Raw genomic sequence first — 14,512 nt, forward strand, 5'->3', positions numbered from 1 at the left:
GGGGGTGGGGGTGGTAGTAGTGGGGGTGGTGGTGGTAGTAGTGTTGGTGAGGGTGATAGCAGTGGGGGTGGGCGTAGTAGTGGGGGTGGCGGTAGTATTGGGGGTGGTGGTGGTAGTAGTGTTGGTGAGGGTGATAGCAGTGGCGGTGGTGGTAGTAGTGGGGGTGGTGGTGGTTGTTGGGGTGGTGGTGGCGGTAGTAGTGGGGGTGGCGGCAGAAGTAGTGGTGGGAGTAGTAATAGGTCAGACATCATTAAACACTTACACAGGTCCTTGGGCAATTAAAGCAAGTAAAAAATTCATATCATCTAAGAAGGTGTCCATATTTAGATAAGGGAGTGGCTTGGGCTCATCTTTACCGGCTGCTGCCTCATTAGGATAGACGTAAACTATACCATCCTTCATTTTGAGATGATAACCGAGGTTTTCTGGGAGGTCATCAGTTCGGAAGGGGTCTTCTTTCTTCATAGGAGGGGTAAAGACTTTTTCAATAAAACACAGAGTAATAGATCAAGAAATAAGATAAATGGCCGCATAAAAATAACCAAAATATGAAATGCTGTAAGATCTCATTCTTCTGGAATCCTGTACATCATAGGTTATAATTATCCAGGGCTAAGCTAAAGTTTATTTTTATATTATTTTCCAAAGGGACTAAATTAGTAGTGTAAAATAACTGTAAGATCATTTCTAGCGTAAGAATGATTTTCAAGCTCTTTAGAAGTATTGTTCACATAATTGATGTAGTACTTACAAATAATTTTATCTACTACAGTAGGTTATCAAAGGCTTTCTGTTTAGAACATTTTATTAGCTTATGAGATAATTGCATAGAAATAAAAGTCAAACTACAGTCAAAAAGTAGAATTTGGATCTTTTCCTTAACAAAACCAACCTTCTCTATAAGTCTTAATTTAGAGCAGTTATTTTTTAATAGACTTTATATTTTAGAGCAGTTTTAGGTTCATAGCAAAATTGAGCACCAAGTCCACAGGTCCCATATACTCCTACCCCCACACAGGCACTGCCTTATTCACTATCCGCACCCTCCACCAGAGTGGTACGTTTGTTACAATGGATGAACATACACTGGCAGGTCATAACCACCCAAAGTCCATAGTTTACCTTAGAGTTCACTCTCAGGGTTGTACATTCTATGGGTTTTGACAAATGTATAATGACACGTATCCACCATTATAGTATCATGCAGAATAGTCTCACTGCCCTAAAGAGCCTTTGTGCTCCACCTAGAGTGGATTTAATATAAATGGAAATATAAAATAAATTCTTACTATAAAAATTACAGTTCTTGGTATAATATATGACCCACCTTTTAAAGCACCTCCCATTTTACAATGTCTGCCAAAGGAATTGAGAAGGGATTTTGTGGGTAAATGTCCCTTTCTTTCCAGTGCTAACGATTTCAACCTAAGAAAGCCAAGAACAAATTCCGTGCTGTCACGGCCTGTAACGCGCTTAGCCTTTTACTTTCAACAAGTATGTGCCCAAGGCAGCAGGAAGTCTTCAGTTTGTAAGTGATGACTCATGGCCAGAGTAGGGAAAATAATATAGAAAGAAAAACTCACGCATTTTCTATTCAAAACTGGGAGCTAAGGAACATGAGAGATGTGAAACAGTATGTTGCTGTGTCAAATCTTAATTTTCGAATCTTTATACTTAAACATCCTAGAGAGGCAAAGCATAATTTAGAAGAAACAAAGGCAAAACAGATATCCTAAATGTCGCTATTGTAGAAAATAGGTAAACTGATTTGATGCATTACCAAACTGGATACATGTTTAGTATGATTTTAATATTAAAAGGAATTATAGAGGGGGCGCCTGGGTGGCTCAGTCGGTTAAGCGACTGCCTTCGGCTCAGGTCATGATCCTGGAGTCCCAGGATCGAGTCCCGCATCGGGCTCCCTGCTCGGCAGGGAGCCTGCTTCTCCCTCTGACCCTCCCCCTTTCATGAGCTCTCTCTCTCTCTCATTCTGTCTCAAATAAATAAATAAAATCTTAAAAAAAAAAAAAAAGGAATTATAGAGAAGAAGTGGCAGAACTGGAAATCTTTAATGATATCACAATCTGAAGTTCAGAAACACTTTAATATTTGCCTCCTTTGAATTTCAATCCTAGAAGTATATTCTGAAAGATGTAAAGCAACTACACAAAGATTTTTATATAAAGCCATTTATTGTAGCCTTATTGGAAATAAATTTTTAAAAGTCAGAAATCTAAATGCCTAAAAGTAAGAATTGGTTAAATAAATTATGATAAAGTTATACAATAGAAATCTGTGAAATTATTAAAATCTGATTATTGAAAAATAGGTGGGCGCCTGGGTGGCTCAGTCGTTAAGCGTCTGCCTTCGGCTCAGATCATGATCCCAGAGTCCCACATCGGGCTCCCTGCTCAGCGGGAAGCCTGCTTCTCCCTCTCCCACTCCCCCTGCTTGTGTTCCTGTTCTCGCTGTCTCTCTCTGTCATATAAATAAATAAAATCTTTAAAAAAAAGAAAAATAGGTACTTAACTTCATATAAGGCAGAAAGTAAAAAAGTGAGATACGTAAATAAAGTACTATGGAAAGTCAAAACATATAGCTTAGATTTATCCAGAGGTTAGAGGAAGACAGGAATTGATAGTATCTGGGCTGCACATTGAAGGATGAGGTTGGATCTGGACATTTGGACATACAGAGAAAAAGTGAACTGTTCCCCTGTTCAGGCACAGGGCACAGAATGACAACAGTACAGGACAGGAAAGGGCTGAACCAAATGGAGGACAGGAAATACTTCCCACCAGAACAGAGGTGGAGTAGATAAATAGGATGAGGGTGCAAGACCAAAAATCAATAAATAAAATGCAGTTAGGAGGCCAGCTGATGGCAGGCCTTGAATTCCAGGCTAATGACTGGACTTAACTTTGTAGGTAATGAGCAGCAGTGAAAGGTTTTGTTAGGAGAAGGACATGTTCAGATCTGTTTTAATAATTGGCACTAAAGTGAATATGAACCGAAAGGGAGTGAGATTAGAATTTAACAGAGTAGGTCAGAAACTATGGCAGTATTCTGGCCAAGGAGAAATATAGGCCTAAATTAGGGTTTGGGGAATGGCAAAGAGGGGAGATTTTGAGAGATATTGTACGGAATTAATCATATGATTAGGCTTGACACATATCCACCATTATAGTATCATGCAGAATAGTCTCACTGCCCTAAGGGCAAGTGAGACAATGGAGTCAAAGATGAGTATGATATTTTTAGACTGGGTTACTTCTACAGTAGTCCCTCCTTATCCATAGGGGATATGTTCCCAGACGCCCAGTGGAAGCCTGAGACTGTGGATGGTGCTGAACCCTGTATATACTATGTCTTTTCCTACATACCTATTAATGGGCTACTGCTCTATCAACTTACTTGTTTTTGTATAAATTAGGCACAGTAAGAGATTAACAACAACAACTAATAATAAAATAGAACTATTATAACAACTTACTGTAATAAAAGTTAGGTGAATGTGGTCTCTTTTTTTTAAGATTTTATTTGTTTATTTTGAGAGAGAGGGAGAATGAGCATGAACGGGGGGAGGGGCAGAGGGAGAAGGAGAGAGAGAATCTCAAGCAGACTCCCCGCTGAGCACAAAGCCTAACACGCGGCTCAATCTCATGCCCCTGAGATCATGACCTGAGCTGAAATCAAGAGCCGGATGCTTAACCACCTGAGCCCTCAGGTGCCCCTCTCAAAATATCTTATTGCCCTATACTCACTCTTCTTGGGATAATCATGCGAGATGATAAAATGCCTAGGTGAGATGAGGTGAGGTGCTTGATGTAGGCATTGTGACGTAGCATAAGGCCACTACAGACGTGACAATAAATCAGGAGGATCATCTGCTTATGGACCTCAGCTGGCCTCGGGTAACTGAAACCGCAGAAAGCCAAACCATGGAAACCATGGATTGGGCCGGGGGGGAATTCTGTAATCTAGGGGCATATTTGATATTTAGTAGTTAAACCTAAAGACCTATTTCATACACTGCATAAGATAATTACTTACCTGGGTAGAAGCTCTCATTTGCTACCCAAGCCTCACCCTCCATGTGCCGCAAGTACTTGGAAGGGGTTTTAGGGAACCTCTGAAATGACTTCTGCATATACCTCTCCCGTATACACAATGCCCTGTATAGACCTTTGCAAACCATTTCGAAGTCTTCAACTGTAACCTGCCAAGAAAATGTCAGAGTATCAGGAGCCGCTCCTGTGAAAATCCAAGAAGCGGGTTAAGTTTGTTTTTGGTACGAGCTCACTCTCCTGGTTGTTGCTGCCCATGCTGAACCTTGCCTGCCCACATGGCTGCTTCCTACTTGACTTGGGCCCTGGGTCTTCCTCCAGGAGCAGGTCCTGAAGTTTTTCCAACTCTTCTGTTTCTACTAAAACTCACCTGCTCTGCAAGACTTTGCTCATATAGTCTGGTGCTTGTCTGGGGGTTTTGCCAGAAAGCAGTGATTATCTAGCAAATGTGATTAAAAGATCCCATTCTAACATGGAGAATACTTTCTTCCTTCCAGGTAACATACGGAGTTTTTATGTATGGGCTTCTAAAGACAGTATCTCAACTGAAAGATGACATCACTCTAATTTGAGAATTCACACTACTTTTTGGTCAGTGAAGGAAATATTTGGGGATGAATAAAGTGTCACACGTCCTTCCAACCCTGTCATGCACGCACTGCCTTCTATAGCTATAGATGCATCAGGACATCACCCATTCTTTTGGATGGTTTTAAACTTTTTTTGAAGATTTATCTATTTATTTTAGAGAGAAAGAGAGCGTGCGGGGAGGGGCAGAGGGAGAAGAAGAGAGAATCTTTAAGCAGACTCCACACTGAGCACAAAGCCTGACATGCGGCTTGATCCCAGGACCCTGATATCAGGACCTGAACCAAAACCAAGAGTCGAATGCTTAACCAACTTCGACACCCAGGCACTCCACTCTTTTGGATGGTTTTATTTTATTTTATTTTATTTTTTTAAAGATTTTATTTATTTATTTGAGAGAGAGAGAATGAGAGACAGAGAGCATGAGAGGGAGGAGGGTCAGAGGGAGAAGCAGACTCCCCGCTGAGCAGGGAGCCGGATGTGGGACTCGATCCCCGGACTCCAGGATCATGACCTGAACCGAAGGCAGTCGCTTAACCAACTGAGCCACCCAGGCGCCCCATCTTTTGGATGGTTTTAAAGAGAATTTTACCCATGGCTAAAAATAGCAAGATTCTAGAGTAACATTTTCTTAGAACTGCCGGAAATTTCCTAAACTGGCCTCTCCCATGTGCCATCCCCGACTCCTGGCTGAGCCTGGCACGCCCAGGGAGTCATAACTTGAAATCACTGAATGCTCATCATCAGAGCCCACAGACTTTCTGGGACCAATATAAGTGTTCCCAGTGTTTGAGGTCCAGTTATTGATCCCAATCAGTTGAACTCTTTTTAAAGGCTTGCTGACCTTAGCTAAGAAAGTCTGGCTCAGGTGCTAGAGCTAGGGGTCTGCTTCTAATGTGGCATGCTTGTTCCTTTGCCACATAATGGGCCACCGGTCTATCTTCGCTAGGATAAGAGCTGGAAAAGATATTCACCTTGGTGTCTTCAGCACTTAGCACACAATGCCTCACACAGAGTAGGTGCTCAATAAGACCTGATTAAATGAAATCATTTGATTATCAGGGATTAATGGCCTTGGAAACTTAGTCCTGATCTCCCTACCTCTCTGTTCAACTACAAGGGTGAAGACCGATGGGGCATAGACTACAACCCGGTAGGGTGTTGCTCATCAGCTCAGCCACATCCAGCCAACAGGTACTGCAACACACTGGTTCTTCAAAGACTCCAGGCCATGGTTTCAGGTGCCCTCCAGCTTTCAGAGGAGAAGCAGCTACTCCCTGACTTCTGTGAACCTTGTCCTCCCTCCCATCTTCCTTCTTTTTATTTTTATTCCTACCAAGTACAGAGGTATCAAGTTTGTCTCCTAATTTTTATGGCTTTTTTTTTTTTTTAACTCCAGAGGTCTCCAATCTTTGTTTTCCCTCTCTCTATTAAACATCTCCTTTCAGTTATTTACTATCTAAAACGCCTGCCATTTGCAGAGGACCCATGTTATCGTACAGAAAGTGAACAAACCAGAATTGTGTTTGTTTCCTTGCTCTGTCACTTTTAAGTATCTTGGAACTGACCCTAAGGGGGTCAGTTACATGAGAAGGGGGCTTAGGATGGGTCATTAAAACTATATTTGGAGCATAGACTGATAGCTAACCATCAGTTTCACCAATATGATGCTGATTCTGCAAGTCCACGTGGCAGAGATTTATTAGTTGCCCAACTGTTTTGGATAGGACAGGCAGGTCAAGTTGTTTGTGACATGAGTTTACTATCCCTGTGGCATAACTAGAGTCTATTCCAGGCAATAACCTACTGTGTAAGCATCTGTAATGAAATCGGAGATGACCGTTGGTCAAACAAAAACAATAGCCCCATTAGAATTTTCTAGCCTCTCATCTTCCTTCTTTTCTCTGGGCTCTCCACTCTTCTCATCTCTCTCTCTTTCTTTTTATTTATTTATTTATTTAAAAGATTTTATTTATTTATTTGAGAGAGAGAATGAGAGAGAGAGAGAGAGCATGAGAAGGGGGAGGGTCAGAGGGAGAAGCAGACTCCCTGCCGAGCAGGGAGCCCGATGTGGGACTCGATCCCGGGACTCCAGGATCATGACCTGAGCCGAAGGCAGTCGCTTAACCAAGGCGCCCTCTCTCTCTCTTTCTTCCCATCTGTTTTCTTTGATTCGTTTATGCTACCCACAGCCCTTCTCTCTAGTCTAGGGCTGCCCTGGGCCCATCTTTTCCCAAGAGCCCCCCGTGTCTCCCGAGGCTCCCTGTCCGACTTTGTGATAGCCTCAATGAGACTAGCCCACCAGCTGTTCTCATTGTCTCCTGTGCCCAAATTTGTCTAGTGTATTCTGTAACACACACTGCATTCTACCACATATTCTCCATGTGCAAGCAAATGAGATACAAGGAGGATAAATTATGTGGGATGATAGAGCAAAACAGAAATAGAAGGTCTAGCATATTGGTATTGAGAGGCAATAAGGAAGTATAACAAAGGATGGCTTAGTTAACACCTTCCTCAGTAGGAAGGGGACGAAGCAAGGAAGCTGAAACAATCAAGCTGTGTCTTCCCAGCAGCTGCATCTGAGGGGCAAGGAGCGACTCACCCCCGAGGCATAATCTCCAGTGATCTGCACTCTTTGGAAGTCAGGCACGGTCTGGTAGGTTGGAGAAGAAATGTATTCGTTGATGTGGGACAGTTTGATGGAAGATGTTTCACTTTGGGGAATGGACAAGTTAATGGTCTTCTGTCCATGGGAACGTTTTTTTCTGGGTTTGAAATGCAAAAATAAAAGGATTTAACTTTGGCTTCATTGGGAGTCTCATTGTGATAGATTGAGGTTTCACTGTCCAATATCATTTTGAGGACAAAAGGTGAACATTAAAATGACAGTGGATGTCAGAAACAGGATCCAACCATATGGGAAGAGGTATCACAAACTGTATTCCCTTCTTCCTGGTAGCCCTTGGAACAGTGGGCCTTCGGGAACATGCTAGAAGGCTTTCAGCATGACCTTGTTCTTCACAGGCAGATGGGCAGTCTGGGTACCACAGTAAGCACAGGCTATGTCAGTTACTACCTGTGTCTTTTTGTGCTTGTTCTTAAACTCTTGAGCTTGTGTTGCCCCATATGAAAAAGTAGTGTAATAATGCCCACCTTATAAGAATTCGGTGAGATTTAGTGTATGGAACTTATAAGTTGCTTAATCAATATTACTTCCTCAAATCAAGGAGTATTTATTGAGTTTCTACTTTGACCCAAGACTTACGTTAGGTCCTATGGGGCATGCCCAAGAAGGTGGATTGTTGTTCTTTCCTTAAAGACATAAAATGAAAAGGAGGACCAGGGCGGAAAGGCAGAAATGGAGGGTTGTATCCCTGAGGCCCAGAGAAGGTCAGATTGACCAGAGGGCAATATTCGTATCAGATAGCACAGTGCTAAAGTTGGCTAGAACCAAACTCTGAAGATGAGGCTCTCGTGTTCTGGTTTCTATACCCATGGTGTGTAAGCTGAGTATGTACCCAGCAGCCATCAGCCCACAGTGGTTTGGAACAATTTGCATAGAGCTCTCATCCTCTTGCTTGGGTAGATAGGGAGGTTTCAACTGAAGGAAGATGCGATGAGCACAGGAGGTCTACTGTTTTCTTCTTTTGAGTCATTGGTAATCTTGTCCTAGCTTATACAGTGCTGGGGTGGGGGATCTTGCGGGGAGGGAAGAATTTTAGCTCTGGCACAGTGAACTCTCTGCCCTGACGTTTCCCCTTCCCGTGTCCCAGTGTCCCAACATTCCCCTTACACCGCTTACCTCCTGTCTTTTATAGAGGTGGACGTGGCCTCCAGGCGGAATATATGTGCTTGCATCTCATGATGAGAAATTGGGCAGATTTCATCCACATCAAAGGGGGAAATCTCATGACGGCCTCCCTCATCTTTGACTTCAGAGGCAAACACTTTTTCAGCAAAGCTACGTAATGCATCATCAATTTCTAAAAGAGGTTTTCATGGGTTAGTATTTAAGCCCTTTGTCAGAGGTCATCAGAGAGTTCCTGCTATGTGTAAGGCACAGTGCTAAGGACTGCCCTGGGGGCATGGCTCCCCTATACTCTAACCAGCGTCCCAGAAACATGTCAGAGCTCAATGCCTGCTCTCTCTTTAGAGGTTTCTGGGTGGGTAGCTTGGAAATCCATTCTCAGAGACACAGGTCAAATTCTCACAGCACATCTCAGGAGGTCCTAAAGATGGGATTGGCTTCTTGCAGGACTAGCACTTAATCTAAGATCACCTGTTTCTGGCAGGGCTAAATCTGACTTCATAGTAACCATGCAACATAGTCCTTCTCATTAGATTGGTGAAGTTTTTCTGATGCTTGTGAAGATGTGAGTAGGATTGTCAGTCCTTGGAGTTTTTCTTCCTAAAGAGAACCAGGGATCTAGGTAGTTCTGAGAAATAAATGTGTCCTTTGGGTCTTTCTTCCTCACAGAGCAGATACTGTGTCTCTCTCACACGTTATTTCAAATCCTGAAAACTTGAGGATATGCTGGTATGTGGGGGAAGGGAGCCATTGAAATTTACTACCCAGTGTTGGGAGTCCCAATTCTTGTGGACACGTGGTCCTCCATAATGAATGACCCTTAGAAAGCCAATTTTACTCTTACATGCTTTAATATGCCCATCCTTTTTTTTTTTTTGAGTTTATTTATTTTAAGTGATCACTACACTCAATGTGGGGCTCAAACTCAAAACCCTGAGATCGAGTTGCATGCTCTTCCAGCTGAGGCACCCCTTAATATTCCCATTCTTAGAATGGTTGGAGGGGTGAGTTTTTGCTTGGCAATGACTAACCCCAAGACTCTCTGGATGTAAGAGAACTAATTTCATCATAGAGGGTGGTGATGGCCATTAAGTATCTGTTCTTCTGTTAAGTTCCATTGCATTTTCCACATACCCAGTTGTTTCATCATTACCTCTTATACTTCTAAAATCTCTTGGTATTTCCAGAAAAGAGCAGGTAGCAAATAATGAGACTGGCAAACAGCTAGCTATTTGAAGCAACAGGAGAAGATGGAACATTCTTCATATGATGACAAAGCAAACTGCTTGCATACTGCCCCATCAGTATCTATACAGGTCTCCAAAATGCCACATTTTCAGATTTAACCTAAGGAAGTGTAATGTGCTCAAGTCCCTGTTCTGCACTTACCGACACCTTCACCTTCCTCTGTCTTAGTTTCCTTATCTGTAAAGTGGTAAGACTAATACCTACAAAACCTCACTCATAGGCTGTCATGGTAATGTATGTGGAAATGCTTTACAGAGTATAAAGCACCAGCTCAGACTGAATAATGTAACTTGGCAGCATTGGTCAGACAGCTATGTGGTATTTGGGGTTAATTCTGGGCTATTAAGGAAATGATAAATGATATGACTTAGTTTAGGCTGAAGCATACATCGGAAATGATAGCAATTGATTCATAACTTTGCCAACACTGTCAGGTCATCCTGCTTTCAACATCTGGCTTATCACAGGAGAACAACAGAAATCTACCCTACTGGCCAAACTTCATGCGTCTATTTGCTTCGTTAAACTCAAGCACTGCCTGAAACTGAAAACCGTCTTTGGATGCTCTGGAGTAGTTCTTTGAGAAGTACCACAATCCACAAAGGACCAAATGGAACTCGAAGTAGATACATTTGATAGTCTGAGAATACCTCCCCACCCCACTACCAACTGATCCCCAGAAATTAGTATCATTCCTCCATGAGAATCACAAGCAAGCACATGCGCCTCAAGGATGAATGGCAAGCAGAAGTTAGAAGAGGCTTCATGCACCATGAAAGGCAAATAAAAATAGGCTAGCTGGTTATGATGATGAGGAGGAGGATGAGGAGGAGGATGGGGATGGGGATGAGGATGAGGATGTAACTGGCTTGCCATGGTGGGTCTGTGGCAATGCTGCTGGAGGCTTCAGGAAGGACAGCAGGGAAACGGATGCCCAGAAACCAAATCCTACTTGCTCAAGATCCGGCTCTTCCGGAATAAGCAGTCATTATCTAGGACCGCACATATCCATTTGTTTCATATTTTTAAACGTTATTGTTTTTACTAAGGTTGCATCTCCGTAAGCCACTATAGACAGTTGAAAAGTAGAAACTCTACTGTCAAGAAGTGGTTTACATGATGCCCCCAAATTATATGGTTGATGTTTCCTTCCACTGAATCAACAAGTTGTTTTGACTTCATGCAACCACAGCTGAAACTTGACTCCTAATTCAAGAATTCTGCCTTTCAAAAATATTTCAGGGAGTGGTGATGATTGTGGGAAGGAAAGAGTGAAACTGGTATTTCAAAAGATGATGAGATAAGATATGGTGACAGTCTGAATTTATGGAATAAAGGACAGATGACTCCCTTGGATCTGTATAGATAATTGTTGAGTTCTTTTTTGAGCATATTACATTTGCAATAATGGAGCATCTGAGTGGAAATATCTTGAGGATAGGACATCTGCATTTACATATAGAATCAACAAGAGAATAGAAACAAGTAGTAGAATGATGAAGCCAGAACACTGAACTAGGAGTGGAGTGAGAAAAAGTGTCTGTGGAAGCTGGATGGCCTTGGGCAAACCACATAATCACAGGGAGTCTCAGTGCTCATCATCATAACAGGGGAGTGCTAATAATAATGTCAACTTCAGAGAACTGTTATAAAGATTAAACAAGAAATACTTTAAAAACTACACAGTACTATAAAGAAGTTGGGAATTATTATTATTAACATGGGAAGTGCAAGATTCTTGAGAAAAGGAGTATCATGCTTGCCTCTTCACTCAACAGATCCAGAAAAGCATGCTTATTTCTCAGCAGTGCTTTCGGGGTGTGTAAGAAAGACAGGTCGTAGGTGTTTCGTCCGCTGTATCTCATCTCATAGAGGAACTCCAAGGCAGACCTACTATCCGTCAACTAATGGACAAGTCTCATTTGAGATGGAGGGGAACATAGAGTTACAGTTTTATCTAAAGTGAGATTTTTATTTTATCTGGTCACAAAAATATACCATGAAATGTTTCGTTTTGGAGCTGAGGATTTCCTAAGGCAAGACTCAATAGACCTCCTTGGCTAATCTATATCTAAAGAAGAACATCAGTTTATTTTAAAACATCAAATGAACGCCCCATGAAATTCTCTTTAAAAAATGGGGGTTTTTTGGAGTCCAGAAAATCCATGAGTTCATTTGCAATGCTATGGAATATCTGTGGTCATTATTAATCTTTTTAAAAAAGATTTTATTTATTTATTTGACAGAGAGAGAGCACAAGCAGGGGGAGGGGCAGAGGGAGAAGCCGACTCCCCACTGAGGAGGGAGCTCTACACGGGGCACGATCCCAGGGTCCCGGGATCATGACCTGAGCTGAATGAAGGCAGACGCTTAACCAACTGAGCCACCCAGGTACCCCTGGTCATTATTAATCTCTGTTGGCTTTCAATGGTATCATTTAATAAACACTGCTGAAAAATACTCTTGTTTCTGAATTAATGAATAGTATAATTTTTTAATTGACCATTTGGCAAATAGCAGGAAAAATAGTCCAAAATACTCACGTTTTTCTTTAGCTGTATGAAGTAAAAAAAACAAGATAAAATATATAAACAACTTTCAGAAATCATAGGGGCTGTTAATCGGTGCTTTGGACTAGAAAGGTGTAGACTGTACAAGAAAGGGGTGTGGTGGAATGTGATATTATAGTTATTCTTCCATTTACCTACAATTTGCTGCCATCAGAAACCCCTAGGAATATGGCCAGTACACATCCCTTTCTTTTCTTTTCCTTTCTAATATGGCTCTTTAAATTTATGTTTATAATTTTAAAGAGGTACACTTTGTAAAATATGATTTTAAAGAAATCTGATCTGGAGAAATGGAAACTCTCTTACAATGCTTACAAAAAAAGCACATCTGGTAAACAATTTAGAAACACCTACCAAACAGCCATGACTGATTTTCATCCTTAAAAATGGAAAAAGCTTTAGGGGCAAATATTGTTCTCAGAGTATAATTATACTTACCCAAATTCTTAAGAACCTAAGGGATTAGTTAAGAAAACTAAAATATTACACAGTCATTCAAAATGATGTTTAGGGAGAGTTTAAAAAACTATGGTAAATGATTAAGTCACAGTGTTAAGCCAAAAAAGGGCAGGATATAAAGTGACATGTATGAAATAATCATAACAATGCTTTTAAAAATTCTTTAAATTTGCATAGAAAATAAATTGACATGTGAAAAGTGGTATCTTTGGATGATGGGATGGTGAGTTTTTTTCTTACTACTACTTTCCTAAATGTTCTGCCTTCTCTACATGAGTGTTATTACTTTTATTTTCAGTGTAATTTCTCTTTCTTATTTCATAGGAGACATGTGTTTCTTTTGTAATGAAAAAGACATTATTATTCTAAAAATTACTATGTGTACAAACCTGGATTTTGATTGGGTTAATATTTCCACTATGCTCATGGTTGTCAACTAATCCTCTAGCTAGAGACATTATAGGGGACCCCTCTCAGAAAGGTGACGGCACCAGCTTTGTTTAACTGAGCAGAGTAGATTTTAAATATCTTCTACAGTTTTCAAACTGGGATCATCTAAGATGCTACCACATAATACAGTTTTAGGAAATTACCTCCCTTCCAAAACTAAAAAGAAAAAAATCCTTGAAAATCATGCCTTGCTTCTTCCTGAAAAGTATTATCAAAGCTACTCTGACCCTAAAGAAAGGATCATCAAAGCTGACAAGATACTTAAAGGAATGGTTGCATTTAAAAGAATCGAGCTCTCCAAGCACTTTTGCACACCTACCTGCAAGTTTCAACAGAGGCATTGTTGCCGGGGTCCTGGATTCTAGGATAGCACAGTAGAAAGGAGGAGAGAGGAGGCTGTGGGGATGACTGCCTGACAGTATAAAATACCCTGACACTCATTTTATGATTTTGCTTTGCACCTGTAATCCGACCCTTCTCTGCTAAAAAGAGAGAGATGAGGTTTAGACCTATTTATAGCTTGAGGCAATTGACAGTGAAAAACAGGTGAAGCCTCTGGTCTTTACTCAGGGATTTCAGAGACGATATGTGCTAGTTCAGGAACTGCACTTCATTACCTTCTAAATCTTCCTACGGATTGGATTCTCCTCAAGTGGAGCTTTCTTGCATGACCTGACCACTGGTGATTATTTTTCACCCCGGTGAAATACAGGGGACTCTTCCAGGCTATGGATGCCCACATTCTCAGGATTTCAGTCATGAGAAAAGCTTTCTGAAGTTAATGAATAGGCTGGTGTATTCGTCGAGTTCGCAACACACACACACACACACACACACAAACACACACGTGTATGCATGCACACACTTTCATTAGAAATACCCTTGATTTAACAGAAATTCACCCGACAGAATTTATTTCATCAGTTCGGTACTGAACTTACTTCAAATCTTAGAAAAAAGTCAACTGCCATCTGGAGTGCTCAGTTACCTTACTCTGCAAATTGTTACAAAAGGAATAATATCTTTCTTTTACATAACATTTTATAGTACATAGAGCGTTTTCCAGACGTTATCTATTTGATCCTAATTACAATCTTAGAAGTACTTTATCCCTGCTTCCCAAATGAGAAAACCATTCTGCTGAGCCATTCTGCTCACAAATGGCAAACCTGTGGCTCTCTGGACCAAAATATCATGATCTTTCCATAATAACATAGAGTCTTTGCTATGGCTAATTACGTGCTAATCACTTCTAGGCAAAGAAACCTTTTCCTGGATTCAGCAGAATGTATCGATTGTAACAGTTTTTATCTTCTAAT

General features: G+C 41.2%; 1 protein-coding gene across 2 annotated transcripts in view; it reads right to left on the minus strand.

Annotated features, from left to right (window-relative positions):
- AMPD1 (adenosine monophosphate deaminase 1) overlaps window positions 1–13,549 on the minus strand; it is a 27,175-nt gene extending 13,626 nt beyond the window's left edge. Inside the window, exons 1-6 of one of the 2 annotated variants that reach the window (XM_021690116.2) lie at window positions 13,513–13,549; window positions 12,258–12,269; window positions 8,461–8,641; window positions 7,261–7,423; window positions 4,054–4,219; window positions 263–479 (exon numbers count right to left, since the gene is read on the minus strand). In XM_021690116.2, the coding sequence (XP_021545791.2) occupies window positions 263–479; window positions 4,054–4,219; window positions 7,261–7,423; window positions 8,461–8,641; window positions 12,258–12,269; window positions 13,513–13,534 (761 nt within the window). In that variant the 5' untranslated portion in view covers window positions 13,535–13,549. The remainder of the gene's footprint in view (window positions 1–262; window positions 480–4,053; window positions 4,220–7,260; window positions 7,424–8,460; window positions 8,642–12,257; window positions 12,270–13,512) is intronic. The other variant, XM_044914106.1, reaches the window with a different exon arrangement.
- Between the last annotated feature and the right edge of the window lie 963 nt (window positions 13,550–14,512).

This window comes from Neomonachus schauinslandi, chromosome 4 (assembly GCF_002201575.2).
Source record: "Neomonachus schauinslandi chromosome 4, ASM220157v2, whole genome shotgun sequence".
NCBI classification, from domain to species: domain Eukaryota; kingdom Metazoa; phylum Chordata; class Mammalia; order Carnivora; family Phocidae; genus Neomonachus; species Neomonachus schauinslandi.